Source organism: Monodelphis domestica, chromosome 1 (genome assembly GCF_027887165.1).
Source record: "Monodelphis domestica isolate mMonDom1 chromosome 1, mMonDom1.pri, whole genome shotgun sequence".
Classification (NCBI taxonomy): domain Eukaryota; kingdom Metazoa; phylum Chordata; class Mammalia; order Didelphimorphia; family Didelphidae; genus Monodelphis; species Monodelphis domestica.
The window spans coordinates 183,822,220-183,837,028 of NC_077227.1; the positions used below are offsets into that span (position 1 = coordinate 183,822,220).

At 34.4% G+C, this 14,809-nt stretch overlaps 1 protein-coding gene across 13 annotated transcripts in view; it reads right to left on the reverse strand.

Moving 5' to 3' along the window:
* CEP152 (centrosomal protein 152) overlaps positions 1-14,809 on the reverse strand; it is a 110,212-nt gene that overhangs the window by 47,758 nt on the left and 47,645 nt on the right. For all 13 annotated transcript variants that reach the window (XR_460809.3, XM_007479921.3, XM_056810166.1 and 10 more), the window contains 5 exons: positions 11,714-11,918; positions 4,825-4,953; positions 4,088-4,197; positions 3,120-3,248; positions 2,839-2,974 (listed from right to left, as the gene is read on the reverse strand). Coding sequence is in view for 12 of the 13 variants with exons in the window: in XM_007479921.3 (XP_007479983.1) it covers positions 2,839-2,974; positions 3,120-3,248; positions 4,088-4,197; positions 4,825-4,953; positions 11,714-11,918 (709 nt within the window). In the remaining variant the exon portion in view is untranslated. The remainder of the gene's footprint in view (positions 1-2,838; positions 2,975-3,119; positions 3,249-4,087; positions 4,198-4,824; positions 4,954-11,713; positions 11,919-14,809) is intronic.

Genomic DNA, 14,809 nt, shown 5'->3' on the forward strand with positions numbered 1-14,809 from the left:
GAAAAGGCAAAATAATTAAATATGGTCATTCTATAATTAAAAGTTGTTCTGATCCCTGATCTATGTAACTTAACTTACGTACATGCCAGTGGAATTTACTTGTATTATGGTGGGGACGGAGAGAGAAGAGGTCTGAGCAAGATATCTCTGTACAAATTACTAATATTCTACCAATAAGCAATTATTCCTAAATTCTACTCACCTCATCCCATACCTAAAACATCCTTCCTTACCTGTCAGAAAAATTCACCCAGGCACCAGAAAGCCCAACAAAATACCACAACATAAAATGATCCTGGATCTTGGAGATTGGTAAAGAGTTGGACTATCTCCTTGCCAAAACCAAATATATGTTACATACCACTGGCAAAATAATATTTAATCCTATTCTGGTCATATCACTACTTTGTTCAAAGAAAATTTTAACAGCAGAAGAATAAGGGCTAAAGACCTAACAAAGTTCATAACATTCAAGGCTCTTGATACTCAGCCCTAAATTATACTTGCTGCCTTTGGCCCTATCATCCCATTACATATGCTACCCTTTAACAAAAGTGGAGTAGCCATTAGTTTCCCAAACTGAAGAAACATATTAAAGCCCATACCTCTTTCTGTTCCTCCTCCCACTATGTTTTGGCTGAAATTTTCAATTTCCTGTTTAACTTTAATTTCTTTTTTTTTTCCCCAGTCACTGGCTCTGTCACTCTAATGATATTTTGAGTTTTTCTTCAAGTTATTCCTTGAATTGGCTTTATACCTTTGGCTCTCCCATTCTCTAATAATGCCCTAACACTTCCTTTTCTACAACAGAGGGCAGCTCAAATGCCATTTTCCACGAAAACCCTAATCTCCATTTCCCTCTTCCAATACCAACTTTCCCCTAAACTTCCAAAGCATCTTTTGCATCTCTTAAGCAACCCACTATAGCCTTATATAGTTGCAATATTTGTATACTCCCAGTTAATTTTTAAAACTTTTTAAAAATAAAATTTTAAACTTTTTTCCCAATTAGCACTTTTCCCCCCTCCCACTTCCTAGAAGAAAAAAATTCTTTAAAACAAATATTACATTGTCAAGTAAAAATATTTCTATACTAGCCATGTTCAAAAATATTTGTACTATTATGCATATTTAGTTCAACCTTTATTTCAAGACAGGGATTAGCATTCTTCATTGTCAGTTCCTTGAGATAGAAACTATTTTATTCATTTTCACGTTGTCCACAGTCCTTTGCACTTAAAGGAACTCAGTGAATTTTTGCTGAACTGAATCCCTAACTCTTGCAGACTAGAAATGTTATTTAAAACAAAGTATACAACAAGAATACCTCTACAATGTTCTTTAGCTAGCCAGTGAAATTAATTTAAATGGATATTTACCTTAAGTTTTTAGAGAGCTAAGACCTGTTTATGTGAACAGACGTGTGTGGACATGTCTACACAAAAACACAACCTATTAAAAGTTATTTTTTTAACAACTGACTGAATAAAAGATCAAATTTTATAATCAATCAAATGGTCCTATTCTTTCTAACGACTTTTAAAAAATACTCCTGAGAAAGGAATGAATTTTTTTCTTATAACAACACTACTATAAATTTGTCAGCTGTTATGCTCCCCCAAAATAAGCAAACTTCTCATCTTCTCATTTTAACTTCCAAAACAGGTCTGAAAACTTACTCTAGTTTCTAAGTGGCTTAAAGATATTCTAACTTTGAAAGTGCCAACACCAATTAAAATAAGTAACTTTGTAAGTTATTTATTTATTTACAATATATTTAATATGCAAATATGTTCTTCACTATAGTAATCTTTATTTTAAAAGAATATTTAAAATACAAAACTAAAATATAAACCAAAAGCTCTAGCTTGTCTATTAGACATTCTTTTTAAGCTGCCATACCAGTGATTGGCCTTAATAGAGTTTCATGAGCCAGAACCCCCTCCAGATGGCATCTATTCAAACCTTCCACAAAATTCTTAATTCTTTCATGAGTTCCCAAAGTGAACTCAGAAGGTTAATTCAAAAATGCAAGGAAGCATTAGACTGATGTCTGAAAGATATCCTCAGCTATTGCAGGGCAGAGAGGGAAAGGGGATTTCATTTCATCTGATGAATTTTAGCTCCTGCACTGCTGCTACCAGCTAAGATTAAAAAAAAAACAAAACAAACAAACAAAAAAAAACGTAGTCGTAACAATATTAGTATAATCCCCCATATAAGGCTCTAATCCATGCTAAATCAAGTCATCTACAGGCATGGAAAGGGAAAGAATAGGAGAACACATTGTAGAAAGGCTTTCTAATGGAGATCACAAATAATACTTTACCATCACTTTTCATAATTCCTTATCACAACTACTGATGAGAGAATGGGGTCCTAACTTTCTCCTCTTCCTACAGTGAAAAAACCCCAAGGGTCAGAGTAGAGAGTATTTTATGGGCCTTAACAGATAGTTTTTGTGCAATGGCAAGTAGAAGTAGGAATTCTACACAATTTACTCAATGGTTCACAATTATGGTCCATGAAGCCTCCTGACCTGATATATGGTTTGAGAACCACCACTATTATTGGAAGTTTTTTTCTCCTAAGAAAAAACTTACATAAAGGATAATTCTATTTTCAGTAGAACCAAATTTCCATTGATATTTCAATGGATTTAATGCTTTACTTCCAATACCCTGCCAAGTAACAGATTAAAGTTCAGCAGGGAACAAAATGAGCTCTACATACAATTTTCCCCATCTCGTAAGAAAGTAAGAATATTAAAGACTTGGATAAAAAAATACTCTTGCAATGAAAACTATGACAGAAACACAGCAATAATTTGTACCATACCATCTCTTCCTTAGTCTGCTGCTCTTTCTCAACAGCCTTCCTTATGGTGGTCTCGAGGTTATCTTTTTCTTTGCAGACTGCAAGGTAGCATTCTTGTACAGTTGCCATCTCTTTATTCACCTTATCTAAGTCAGCTCTTAATACATACAAATAGACAGGATAGAAAATGTTTCATTCATAATCAATTATAATATTTATTTTTATCTTCATTTGTTAATTAAAAACAATAGCAGCTTTGATATGCAGCTATAAAGAAAAGACAGCAAATTTGGTTTCCTTACCTAAGTTGCAAACGGTTTGATTCATAAACTTCAAAGAGCTGTTGCTTTTCTAAAGTATGCTTTGCTAACAGACTCTCTCGTATTTGGTTCTTCACTGCCTCATGGTGTTGTTGAAAAGTTCTCTCACATCTACCAATGGAAAGCAATTGTCTAAATTCCTATTAACGTATAAAAATCTAAAAAATAAGTTCCTATTAAACCTTAAAAAGTCCTTTTTCTCCTTTCACAGCCTTTCCCTGTGACATAAGTTACAATTAAGGTTTTATCTATTTTGCTTTCATTAAAGTGGTAAGAAGTAAAAAGAGACAGCTAGAAATAAGAAGACCTGTATTGCAGTCCTGGTTCTACTACTTAACTGTAGCATAATTTAACTGTAACACTATACAGATATAGGGGATTATTAAAATAATGAAATTATTTCTACAGGAAAACATGGCAATTTCCAATTAGGAATGTCAGGAACCTATTCTTGCTCCCATACCAAAATCTCAGTCTTCTATCTCTCCCATCCACTGAAGAGAGGGAAGAACAGGGCTTTAGTGAGCAGTTCTGCTTGCTCAGATCTAAGAAGGAAGGATAACATCAGCTCTCAAATGGACCCTATTGCTGCCATAGGCAGAACTGGTGGATGAGGTAAAAGTGGCCATTAGCATATTGCTAAGATTGGTTTCATAGAGGTCTATCCATTCAAGTATCGTTTAAAACAAATAAAGTAAACCTTGCCTTCCATCTTGGAATTAGTTCCAAGGCAAAAGAATGGTATGGGCTAGGCAATGGAGATTAAGTGACTTGCCCAGTGTTCACACAGCCATGAAGTGTCTAAACTGGAATTTGAATTTAGAACCTCTTCTAAGCCTGGCTCTTTTCAATCCACTGAGCCACCTACTTACCACCCCCACCCCCCCACCCCCAGCTTTTTAAACAGTCTGAACCTAAAAACAGCTTTCAGGCCCCTATGGTGCATTTACCTATCCACTGTTTCTTGTTTATCACGGTCAAAATCTTGCACCATTTGCCTCATTTGGCTGCACAAATCCTGGTTTGTACTTTTCAGTTTTTCTTCAGTTGCTTTAAGATCCTGGATACAAAAGCAAAAACACTTAGGAAAAGAGCATTTAACTCTTTGTTTAACTTTGCTTCTTTTTCTGTATTTTTCACCTTTCACTTATCATGTACATCATACATTTATAGAATTCAATCCAATTCATGAGATGTATGAGTTAGCTAGTTAAAATGTATTATGCTCTCTATATAATGGTAGTATTTCCTAATATGACTATAAATTCTCTGAAGGCAGGGCAATGTTTTCTCCAAATTCTGTGAATTATTCAAAGCCTAAGAGAATAATATTTCTGTATGCAGTAATTACTTAATACATGTTCACTCTTTTGAACTGAAGCTCTGTTGCAGAACAGACTAAGTTTATTTCTAAGGCATGCAGATAATTTGTTTGGGGTAGTACTTTAAAAACCTTCATTTATTTGAGAATTAAGTTGAAGTATTTAATCAGAATACTTTGGCTAAATCACTAAAGAGTTGAGAAGCTGAAATTGAACTTAATTGTCTCCATATAGCAGATAGCAAGGGAGCATAACTAGAATAATAGTTCCTTAGTTCCTCATGATCCTAACTGCTACCATCAAATTCAGTCCTCTCTATCTAAAACTTTAAGTCTTAACAAAATATAGCAAAAGATTAAAATTACCTCTTTTTCTTGTTGTAAACTTTGAATTTCATTTTTAAGTCGTAGAATATCTTCTTTGACTGTTTTATCATAAACAGAAGAGTCATGCCATAACCGATTAGGTGATTTTTCCACATTGATAGATTTAGTCTAAAAACAGATCATCATAACATGTAACTTTTTTTTTTTAAACCCTTACCACCTTCCATCTTGGAGTCAATACTGTGTATTGGCTCCAAGGCAGAAGAGTGGTAAGGGCTAGGCAATGGGGGTCAAGTGACTTGCCCAGGGTCACACAGCTAGGAAGTGTCTGAGGCCAGATTTGAACCTAGGACCTCCCATCTCTAGGCCTGGCTCTCAATCCACTGTGCTACCCAGCTTCCCCCATAACATGTAACTTTTAAGAAATATAATCAACCCTGCCCTCATCTTATAGCACCCCCCTTTCCCATGTAAGTTATGTCTATTGTTTTCACTTCCTCCCCATATCCTTATTTTCCCCTAAAGAGGATATAAATCTGTCTACCTACATTTGGAAGTGAAAAGACAAAGGTAAAAGTTTTATCTCATTCTTAATGGGGAAGATAAATTTTAAAGTTCTATCGCCCTCACCAGTTGGTGAAACTCATGATACATACACATATTCTACTTTTAAAGACTCACCTAAAGAAAGATATTTTTCTGAGCTACCTGTACAATTCATCTTTAACCAAAAAAAATCCATTTTTAAATCTTTCAAGTTAGTAGCCAAGATAGCACCAACTAATATGTTGTTTGTGAATGCCTATAATAAATGGTATAAGGATCAATAGATGCCACAAAATGTACTTGCTGCAGAGACAGCTATGAAGAAACTAAGACAGTGTTTAAAAAGTGTTTTATGGGGTAGTGAGGAAGCACAGTGGACAGATTGCCAGGTCTGGAGTCCAGAGGACTTGGATTCAAATCTGAACTCAGACATTTCATAGCTCTGCAACCCTAGACAAGTTACTTAACTCTGCTTGCCCAGCCTTTGACCTTCTGTCTGAAAAGTTGTTTGTACATTTGATGTACAATACAGAAAGTGAGGGGTTTTTTTTAAAACCCTTATCTTCCATCTTGGAGTCAATACTGTGTACTGGCTCTAAAGCAGAAGAGTGGTAAGGGCTAGGCAATGGAGGTTAAGTGACTTGCCCAGGGTCACACAGCTAGGAATGTCCGAAGCCAAATTTGAACCTAGAACCTCCTGTCTCTAGGCCTGACTCTCAATCCATGGAGCCACCCAGCTTCCCCCAGGTTTTTTGTTTTTTAAGTGTTTTACTATGTTCTAGTATATGTTTACTTTGGCTGTACCTAACAATACAAAAGATGTGATAAGGGGCAACATAAGATATAGTAAGATACAGGAAACAGAGAGTGCTTTGTAAAAGAAGCTAAAAGGGTTTGCATGTATTTCCTACATCCAATTAAACAACCTTTAATGTAATTCTGAGATTTACAGATGAAAAGAGTAGCTTGTAAGGAATGTAAATAAAATGGGAGATATGAGAAGTGCTACACATTTTCCAACTAAAGAAAAAAGAAGGCCATAGAAACTAGAGGGAAGTACATAGTCCTCAGCAACCTGCTTATGATATGAAACAAGACAAAAAAATTATGCTTCTGGTAGGGTGCTTAATTTTTATAAAATAATTGGTAATGTCCAAATTACATAGGCTTACAACTAACTTGGTCTCCCCTGTGGTGAAATAAGCTAAAGCTACAGTAGCATCAGGATCTGGCTCAGGCTCAGGCTCAGAGCTTCAAGCATTAATTTCAATTAAGAACGAATTATAATACTTAAAGTTGAATACCCATCAAATTGATGTCAATTAGAAATAAGCAAATTGAATGATGTGCATTGAAGTGGTAGTAAACATTAAAAGTACATAAATTTTTGGTTATAATCTTATTAATATCTTTTATTTATATTCTCTACTTATAACATATTTTAATGCTCCAACCTGAGGATGACTCAGTGCAAACTGGAACAGATATGAGTATGAGTCTGACAGTCATCATCTGAAAACTAGTCTAAATGAAAAGAGGTTCATTACTACAAGGTTAGTCACAAGGTGCAATTTCTTTATTTTTTGACCTCAAGTGATTAAAATAGTCAAAAACGTCATGGAAAGGTTAAGAGCTATATTTATGGCGGAGCCATCTACTAAAATACATACAAATATAAACACACATACATATGTATGTCCATATATAACTACAAAGCTTTACAATATCTCTTAATGTTTACTATGAAGTAGGGTAGTATCATTATCATTATCATTATGATCATTTTACAGAAAAAGAAACTGAGGCTCATAACTATTAAGTGACTTCCCCAAGGGCATATGCTTACTAAATGATGAGGTCAGGACTAGACCTCAGGTTTTCTGATTTCTAGCCACTATCAGGTAACACAATGGAGAATGCTGGACCTTTAAAAGTCAGGGAAACCTGAGTTCAAATCCAGCAGGTATTTACTAGATGTGTAACCCTGGGCAAGGCACTTGAAGCTGCTTGCTTCAAATTTCTTCATCTACAAAAATGGAAATAACAACATACGAAATGGAAATAACAACAGTACCAACCTCCCAGGGTGGTTGTGAGGATAAAATGAGGTATTTTTAAAGTGCTTAATATAATACTTGGCACATAGTAGGTACTATATAAATGGCAGCTAATATTATCTTCTATTATATCAGAGAATGGGGTCTATTAACTGGGTTTTTAAAACTATTTTGATTATTGTAATTTTCTTTGTAATCTTCTATGATTTTATTTTATGCATTTAAAAACACTATTCTGAAAAGGGACCTATAGGTTTCAGCAGACTTACCAAGGGAATCATGACACAAAAAGGGTTCAAAACTTCTGCATTAAACCATGTTCCTGCTTATTCATTATTTTCAGGAGAAAAAAAATCACATGAATATGATAAAGAGTTTATTTTCTTCTAGTATGTGGATTTTCCCTTATTCTGTAACTCATTTTTCTGAAGACCATGTGCTAGTAATGATGAGCTCCCCCTTGTGGTAGCTCCTCAGAACTCTAGCCAAAGGCCCCCAAATACTGTATTGAGAAGGAGAGAGTAGGAGGAAGCAGTTCAAATCTAAACCTATAGAGTGACAATGATATCATAACGGTGCAGAGACACTTCAGTAAATGTTCTTCTACTGACTATTTTGACCAGACATCCACATCACTGATGATGGGTTTGAGTGAATGAGTGCCAATATGGCACACCTTTCACGGTATACAAAAGGAAGGATGATCTAGTTGAAAGAATAGCAGGGAATTGGAAGACTTTATCAGAATTTTAGCCCCATCACATATTAGTTATGTGACACCAAGCAAGTAAGTAATTTATCCTCTTTAAGGATCCTCTTTGCTTCTTTACCTATATACTATAGGATAGTCCACAAAAGTCTTACAGCATTTCTAAGTTTTAAAACTCTACCATTCAACAATAGGATATAATATTAGAGTTGGCAATAATAAGCTTTAACTCTTTAAAATATGTCTTCTACTATAAGATTTAAACTAATATCCAATAACTCCAAGTATTATGTTTATAGTTTATTAATAATCACTTGAAGTAGAAAGAAAATAAACAAAAATAGAAATTCAAACATAATTATCTAACAAAAAGTAAACCCACATGATAAACTCCTGTCTGCCCAAAAAGTTCACTTCAGCAACCATGATTACAGGAAAAGAGAGAGGCAAGGCTACACAAAATTTATATCCTCCTTACGTTAGCACATAACATGAGAAGGAACATGGAATACTAAGAGAGAGAGTTTCTGGGGAGCAGAACCTAATTGCACAGTACCACAGAGGTAGAATGACACTCAACCACATAAGAACTAAGGCAGGGGTCCCCAAACTACAGCCCGCAGGCTACATGCAGCCCCCTGAGGCCATTTATCCAGCCACCACTACACTTCTGGAAGGGGCACCTCTTTCATTGGTGGTCAGTGAAAGGAGAGCACTGTATGTAGCGGCGCCGCAAAGCATGGCATCACTCACATTCAGTACTACTTCTGGTGACAATCCTTTGTGTGTCACCTTGTTCTGAGAGTAACTGAACGAGAACGAGGAGTCACAAAGGATTATGTGGCTGCACAATGGAAGACGTCAGCAATTAATGAGCAGTAATCTGGGGAAGGAGATTCCGCACTGTGTATACTTTTGCCTGGTATCATGGTGGCAGTGATGGGCCTGTTCAAGGTGTGGCAGGCCCATCACAGTCAGCGCTGCAGCCTCTGCTATCCCAGACAACAGTAGAAAGATTTGTTCATAGTTTTTTTAAATAGTCCAGTCCTCCAGCGGTCTAGGGGACAGTGAACTGGCCCCCTGTGTAAAAAGTTTGGGGACTGCTGGACTAAGGACAAGTCATTTAGCCTATCTGGAACCTCTCAGTTTCCTAATATGAAAAGTAGACTAGGTAAAAATGATCTTCAAAGTCCTTTCCAAATTTAAAGCCCTACTACAATACTGCTCAGAATTTCTTAACATAGGTAAAACTTGAAAAATACAAGATTGAAAAGATGCCATTAATATATTCAAGAAAGACTTCATTTCAACAAATATTCATTAATCTTATGTACAAGGCGCTATGTCAAGTTCTCAGGATATTAAAAAAAAACAATTCCTACTCTCAAGGAGTATCCTGTTTTGGCTATGGGGGAGAGAATATAATATGTATATAGATAGGAAGATATTAAATAGATGTAAAAAAAAAAAGTAATTTCAAAAGGAAGAGAACAAAAACTGGAGTTAATCTGGAAAAACCTGAGCTGTCCTGTTGAATCCACTAAGGGATTCTATGAAATGACAGTAACAAAGGGATTACAAACATATGAAGGTGCAAAGGTGGCAAATACAATACCAGATACCAATTTAAAGAAAAGGAATGTGTGAAAGAAAATAAATAAAAAGTAGGAACCAGATAATTGAAGATCTTAAATGTCAAGCTGAGAAATTACCAAGACCCTCAAATAATATAATCATTCATTTCACAAAAATATTATTCAATATTATATTAAGACTTTGATTACTACTGAAAAAGTATCTCTTTGGAAAAGTCACCAAAATCTTGTAGTTTCTCTAAGACAGAGTTACATAGCTATAAATGGTGGCTTCTTTCATCCTCTCCTCTATTCTAAGTAATGTTTTCAGGCATTCTCTGCAAACTGCTCTTTGAAATGGGAAAACAGGCTTAAGGTGACTTGTCACACACCTATCTGGGGCCACATTTGAACTTGAGTTTTCCTAATTCTATACATAATACTCTATCCATCATTCTACATAGCTGCCTCTATAACATGAGATTGTTTTAAACTCTCCCCAACCCCAAAAGCTCCTACAAAAATTCGTAGTCATTCAAATGGGCAAAAATTATACCAGAAAAGGAGTTTCATCTGATTTATTCTTGACTCAAATCAGTCAATATACAATCATTAATGTGCCTAGTACTCTGCTAAATGTAATGGGAATACAAAAAAAGGCCCCTTCCTATCTACCCTCTGACAATTCAGTAATATTTTGTTTCAATTTCTTTTCCCTAAAATGAGGTTACTTAAAGTCTCTATTTCTTGTTTTTTTGTTAGCATATTTTAAAATTTTATAGATTCTGATTTTCTAATTCTGCATTGTAAGCTTATTCTTACTCATCTTAAATTCTGATCCATTTTATTTTCTTCTCTTGATCAATTTAGGTAACAGTTTATTGGTCTTTGTTAATTTTTTTAAAAAACATTTCTTAGCAATGAAAAAAACAGTAAAGATTCCCAAGGAGAAATAAATGAAAAAAAATACATCCTTACTCCAACTCCCTTATAGCAGAGTTAGGAAACAACTCATATGGCAAATTGAATACACCATTAGAGATGGACTTGATACTGCATGTTTTTGCTTAATTGTTGTTTTTCTTTGTCATTAAAATCAAAGTATTGAAGGAGAAGAGGTGACACTGCGATATAAAATGAAAGACCTCAAAATAAAATACTTAAAAAATAAAATGAAATGGAGATGACAACATTTTTATTACCTACTGTCATAGGGCTGTGGATCAAATAAAAATGTAGGTAAGTGCTGTTTGACCTTAGAATAAGTAAAAAGTAATAGTTACTACTAATAATAAGTTATTCAATAGGAAGTCAAATGAACTATAGAGTTCAGATAAATCTCAGCTTAGTCTCCTCTTTCCCTCAAAGAGTAAACACTATAAATCTGGAACTTTCTTCACTGAGAAGAAATATTATATGAACAGAGGACAGGAGAAATCATTCAGAGAAAATTCACTTTTGGATTTTTTCTTGTGGAGGAGATATCAGAAGACCATTTAGACAGCTAGTTCTATGAAACATCTAGGACATGAAAATGGCTGTTATAAAGAATGTTTTCAAGTAAAACTATTTACATGTAATGGGATTTTATCTATATGGAATTGTGATGTTAGTGGCCAAAGAAAAACAGAAGATATTCCTTTGTATCAACATATTAATGTTTCATCAAGAGAATTCATGATATCAACTTAAGGAGAAAATGCTTTGTGACAAATCAGTCTGTGCTTTATTTGTTTTTAAACTCTTACCTTTTATCTTATCATTTCTAAGATAGAAGAGTGGCAAGGGCTAAGCAATCAGGGTTAAGTGATTTATCCACGGTTGCAAAGCTATGAAGAATATAGGACCAAATTTGAACCCAGGACCTCCCAACTCCAAGGATGGTGCTCTATCCACCGTGCTACCTGGCTGCTCCTATGCTTTATTTTTCTAAATATTACACAAAAGAGCTAAATTACTTGGATTGTAGATTATATCATGCAAAATGAGCAAAAGCTAATTTTAAAAATTAAGCAAAAAATAAGATGCTTTTTTACACAAACCTCAAGTTCACATTTTTCTTGAGATTTTTTCTGCTGGCTGAGATCTTCCAGTCTTCTATGACAATCTTTAAGATCATTTTGTAACTGAGAAACCAAGCGACGCTTCACTGTGTTGCTAGTCAGCAAACGTTGCAATTCAGATTTCAGTCTCATGATGATTTCATCTTTAGGAAGCTCTTCATTTGGTTCTGATTTCTGCATAGTACTATTGGAAAAATCATTTTTAACCCATTAGGTACAAGAAATCATAGCTGTTCTTTAAGTCCATTTAAAAAGAACTACCGATCCCAACCTTAACCATGTATTAAGATTTATTTCATCTCTATATTAACATTTTAACAACAGCTTTAATTACATATGCACATGGACATATGTATGATGAAAATTCTTAGAAATCAGACCACTCTATGGTAGGTACTTTCCAAGAAAGGAAATAGCTTCTCCTCTAGCTCTCCACTTAAAAATGAATCTTACTGTCCTCACTGTCAGTAATTCGTTAAATTTTAAATATCTTGGTTTTTTGAATGAATTATAAGGAATTACACAAACTTTTTGATTCTCAAAGATATATGCATATAGAGAAGAAAAGCAAATATGATTCATTCTATCCCAACACATACAATTCAATGAAACACAAGTCTCAGGGTGAGAGACAAATAGTGGTCTAAGACATTGAGAAAGAGATAAAAAACCATACAGCAATATATAAAACCTCAGTGTCAACACACTTTGTAAGTGGCCTTTGACAGTTTAAATATAATAGTGTCTGAAAGCTAAGCAGAAAAGACAGTGAACTTTTCTATATAGCTTGGGTAAGGACCTAGTTCTCTGTATATACAGGAATGGAGGCAACTTCTTTAAATAATTTTTGTTGCTAAATATCTGGTTATTGATTTTCCCTTGTATCTTGATTTCCCTTATATCTTTTATTGCTAAAGCTTAAAAAACTGGCTTTCCTCAGTTTTGGTCTATATTTCAGTATTCTAGAAGTTTGGCTTACATCATATCTCAGAACTCTTGTTCACCCTTCTCACTCCCTATTATAATCTTCTTTTAAAACTATAAGATCCTAGAAACACTGAAACTTCCAAGTCCTTCTCCTTAGAGGAGGTCATATGACAGAAGTTATAGGATAGACTATCTATACATGGGCTTTCCACTGGAGGGGGGGGGGGGGTGGAGATAGGGGCAAAGAGAAAGCAAGAAAATAAAGAGAAAAGAGGGAACAGAAAGTTGATTTGGAGGCAGAATATAAAGCACAGTGGCTATTGTTCCCTAACTAATTCTGAAATTACAGTACATATATTTCTAAAATTTCACCAAAACAAATATTACTATATCAGGACAGCTAATTTAACCATGATATCATGGAGGCAAGTTTTTGGAAAAAAATTTTAAATCTCACTAATTGCCCTTGGATTACCTTGGAAATGATACTTAGTATCAATTATAAGATAGACGGTAGGTTGTTTTTTTTTTTAAATCTTTTAGTCATATTTATTCTAGCTTCCCCTGTGTAAAATGAACAAATTTAGTCTCTAAATTATCTTCTAGCTCTAGCATGCCATAAATACATAGAATAGCTAAAAATTGGATAATTTTTGCCTATTCCTACTGATTTTCTATTTCCAAAAGATATAACATTTCTAAATAAATTTCTTCTATGACTGATATATAAACTTTGAAGCAGAGAATAAATTTTATAATTATCTTTTCAGCAAATCCTTTCTTCATAAACTTTAGTCACTCCCCCCTTCCTGAATAATCACAAATTCTAAAATTAGCAGAGCCTGAAATAAAAGACTTTTTACTAGACTCAAGTTCCAGACAATTCCAAATGGCTAAATATGTTAGAAGGTGATGTTAATTTACAAATTTTTAAAAGCCATTATTAACAGTAAGTATTCTATTCTATACAATCAAATCACTTCCTTAAGTAAAAGACATTCTTATAAAGGAATTATTGTTAAATATTCTAGTGCAATACTGTGTACTATGCAGTTCAGATCACCAGTGGGATGCTGGGTTAAGTTCTGAGTTCTGCATTTTGGAAAAGCATTAACAAACTAGAACCTATCCAAAGGGAAGGAACACCAGGATGAAAAAATTAGAAATCATTGCCTGCCCTTTCATCCAGCCATACCATTGCTGGGTTTATATCCCAAAGAGATAATAAGGAAGAAGACTTATACAAAAATATTTATACCCATGTTCTTTATGGTGGCAAAAAAATTGAAAAATGAGGAGGTATCCATCAACTGGGGAAAACAAATTGTGATCTGATGGTGATGGAATACTATTGTGATGAAAGGAATAATGAACTAGAGAAATTCCATGTGAACTGGAACAACCTCCAGGAATTGATGCAGAGCAAAAGGAGCAGAACCAGGAGAACATTATACACAGAGACTGATACATTATAGCACAATCAAATGTAATGGACTTCTCTACTAGCAGCAACGTAATGATCCAGGACAATTCTGAGGGACTTATGAGAAAGAACACTATCCACATCCAGAGAAAGAACTGTGGGAGTAGAAACACAGAAGAAAAACAACCACTTGATCACATGGTTCGATGGGAATATGATTGGGCATTAAAAGATCAATCAAGATCAAATATGAATAATATATAAATAGGTTTTGAACAATGATACATATATAACCCAATGGAATTGCTTGTCAGCTCTAGGAAGGGAGAGGGAAGAAGGATGGGAAAAATCATGAATTATGTAACCATGGAAAAATATCCTAAATAATTAAAGAAAGAAATTAGAAATGCTCTTTGAAACTGGTTTTGAAGGAACTGAGTTCTATTAAATCTAAATTAAGTGAAAATTGTCTTCAAGTGTCATGAAATGGATGAAAATTTCAAAGAGAAATATTTAGGCTGAAATAAAACAAAATGTCTTGATTCAATATACTATATGTTTATTAAGCCCCTACTGGGTGCATGGTGTGCTGCACTAGTTATTCTTAATAATTAAAGCTAAGTGAAAGAATAGGTTGCTTAAAAAGCTTATTGTTAGTAGAGGACATCTTCAAGTAAAGGTTCAGTGATCATTCGTGGAGAATGTTTAAGAAGTGAGACTAGTTA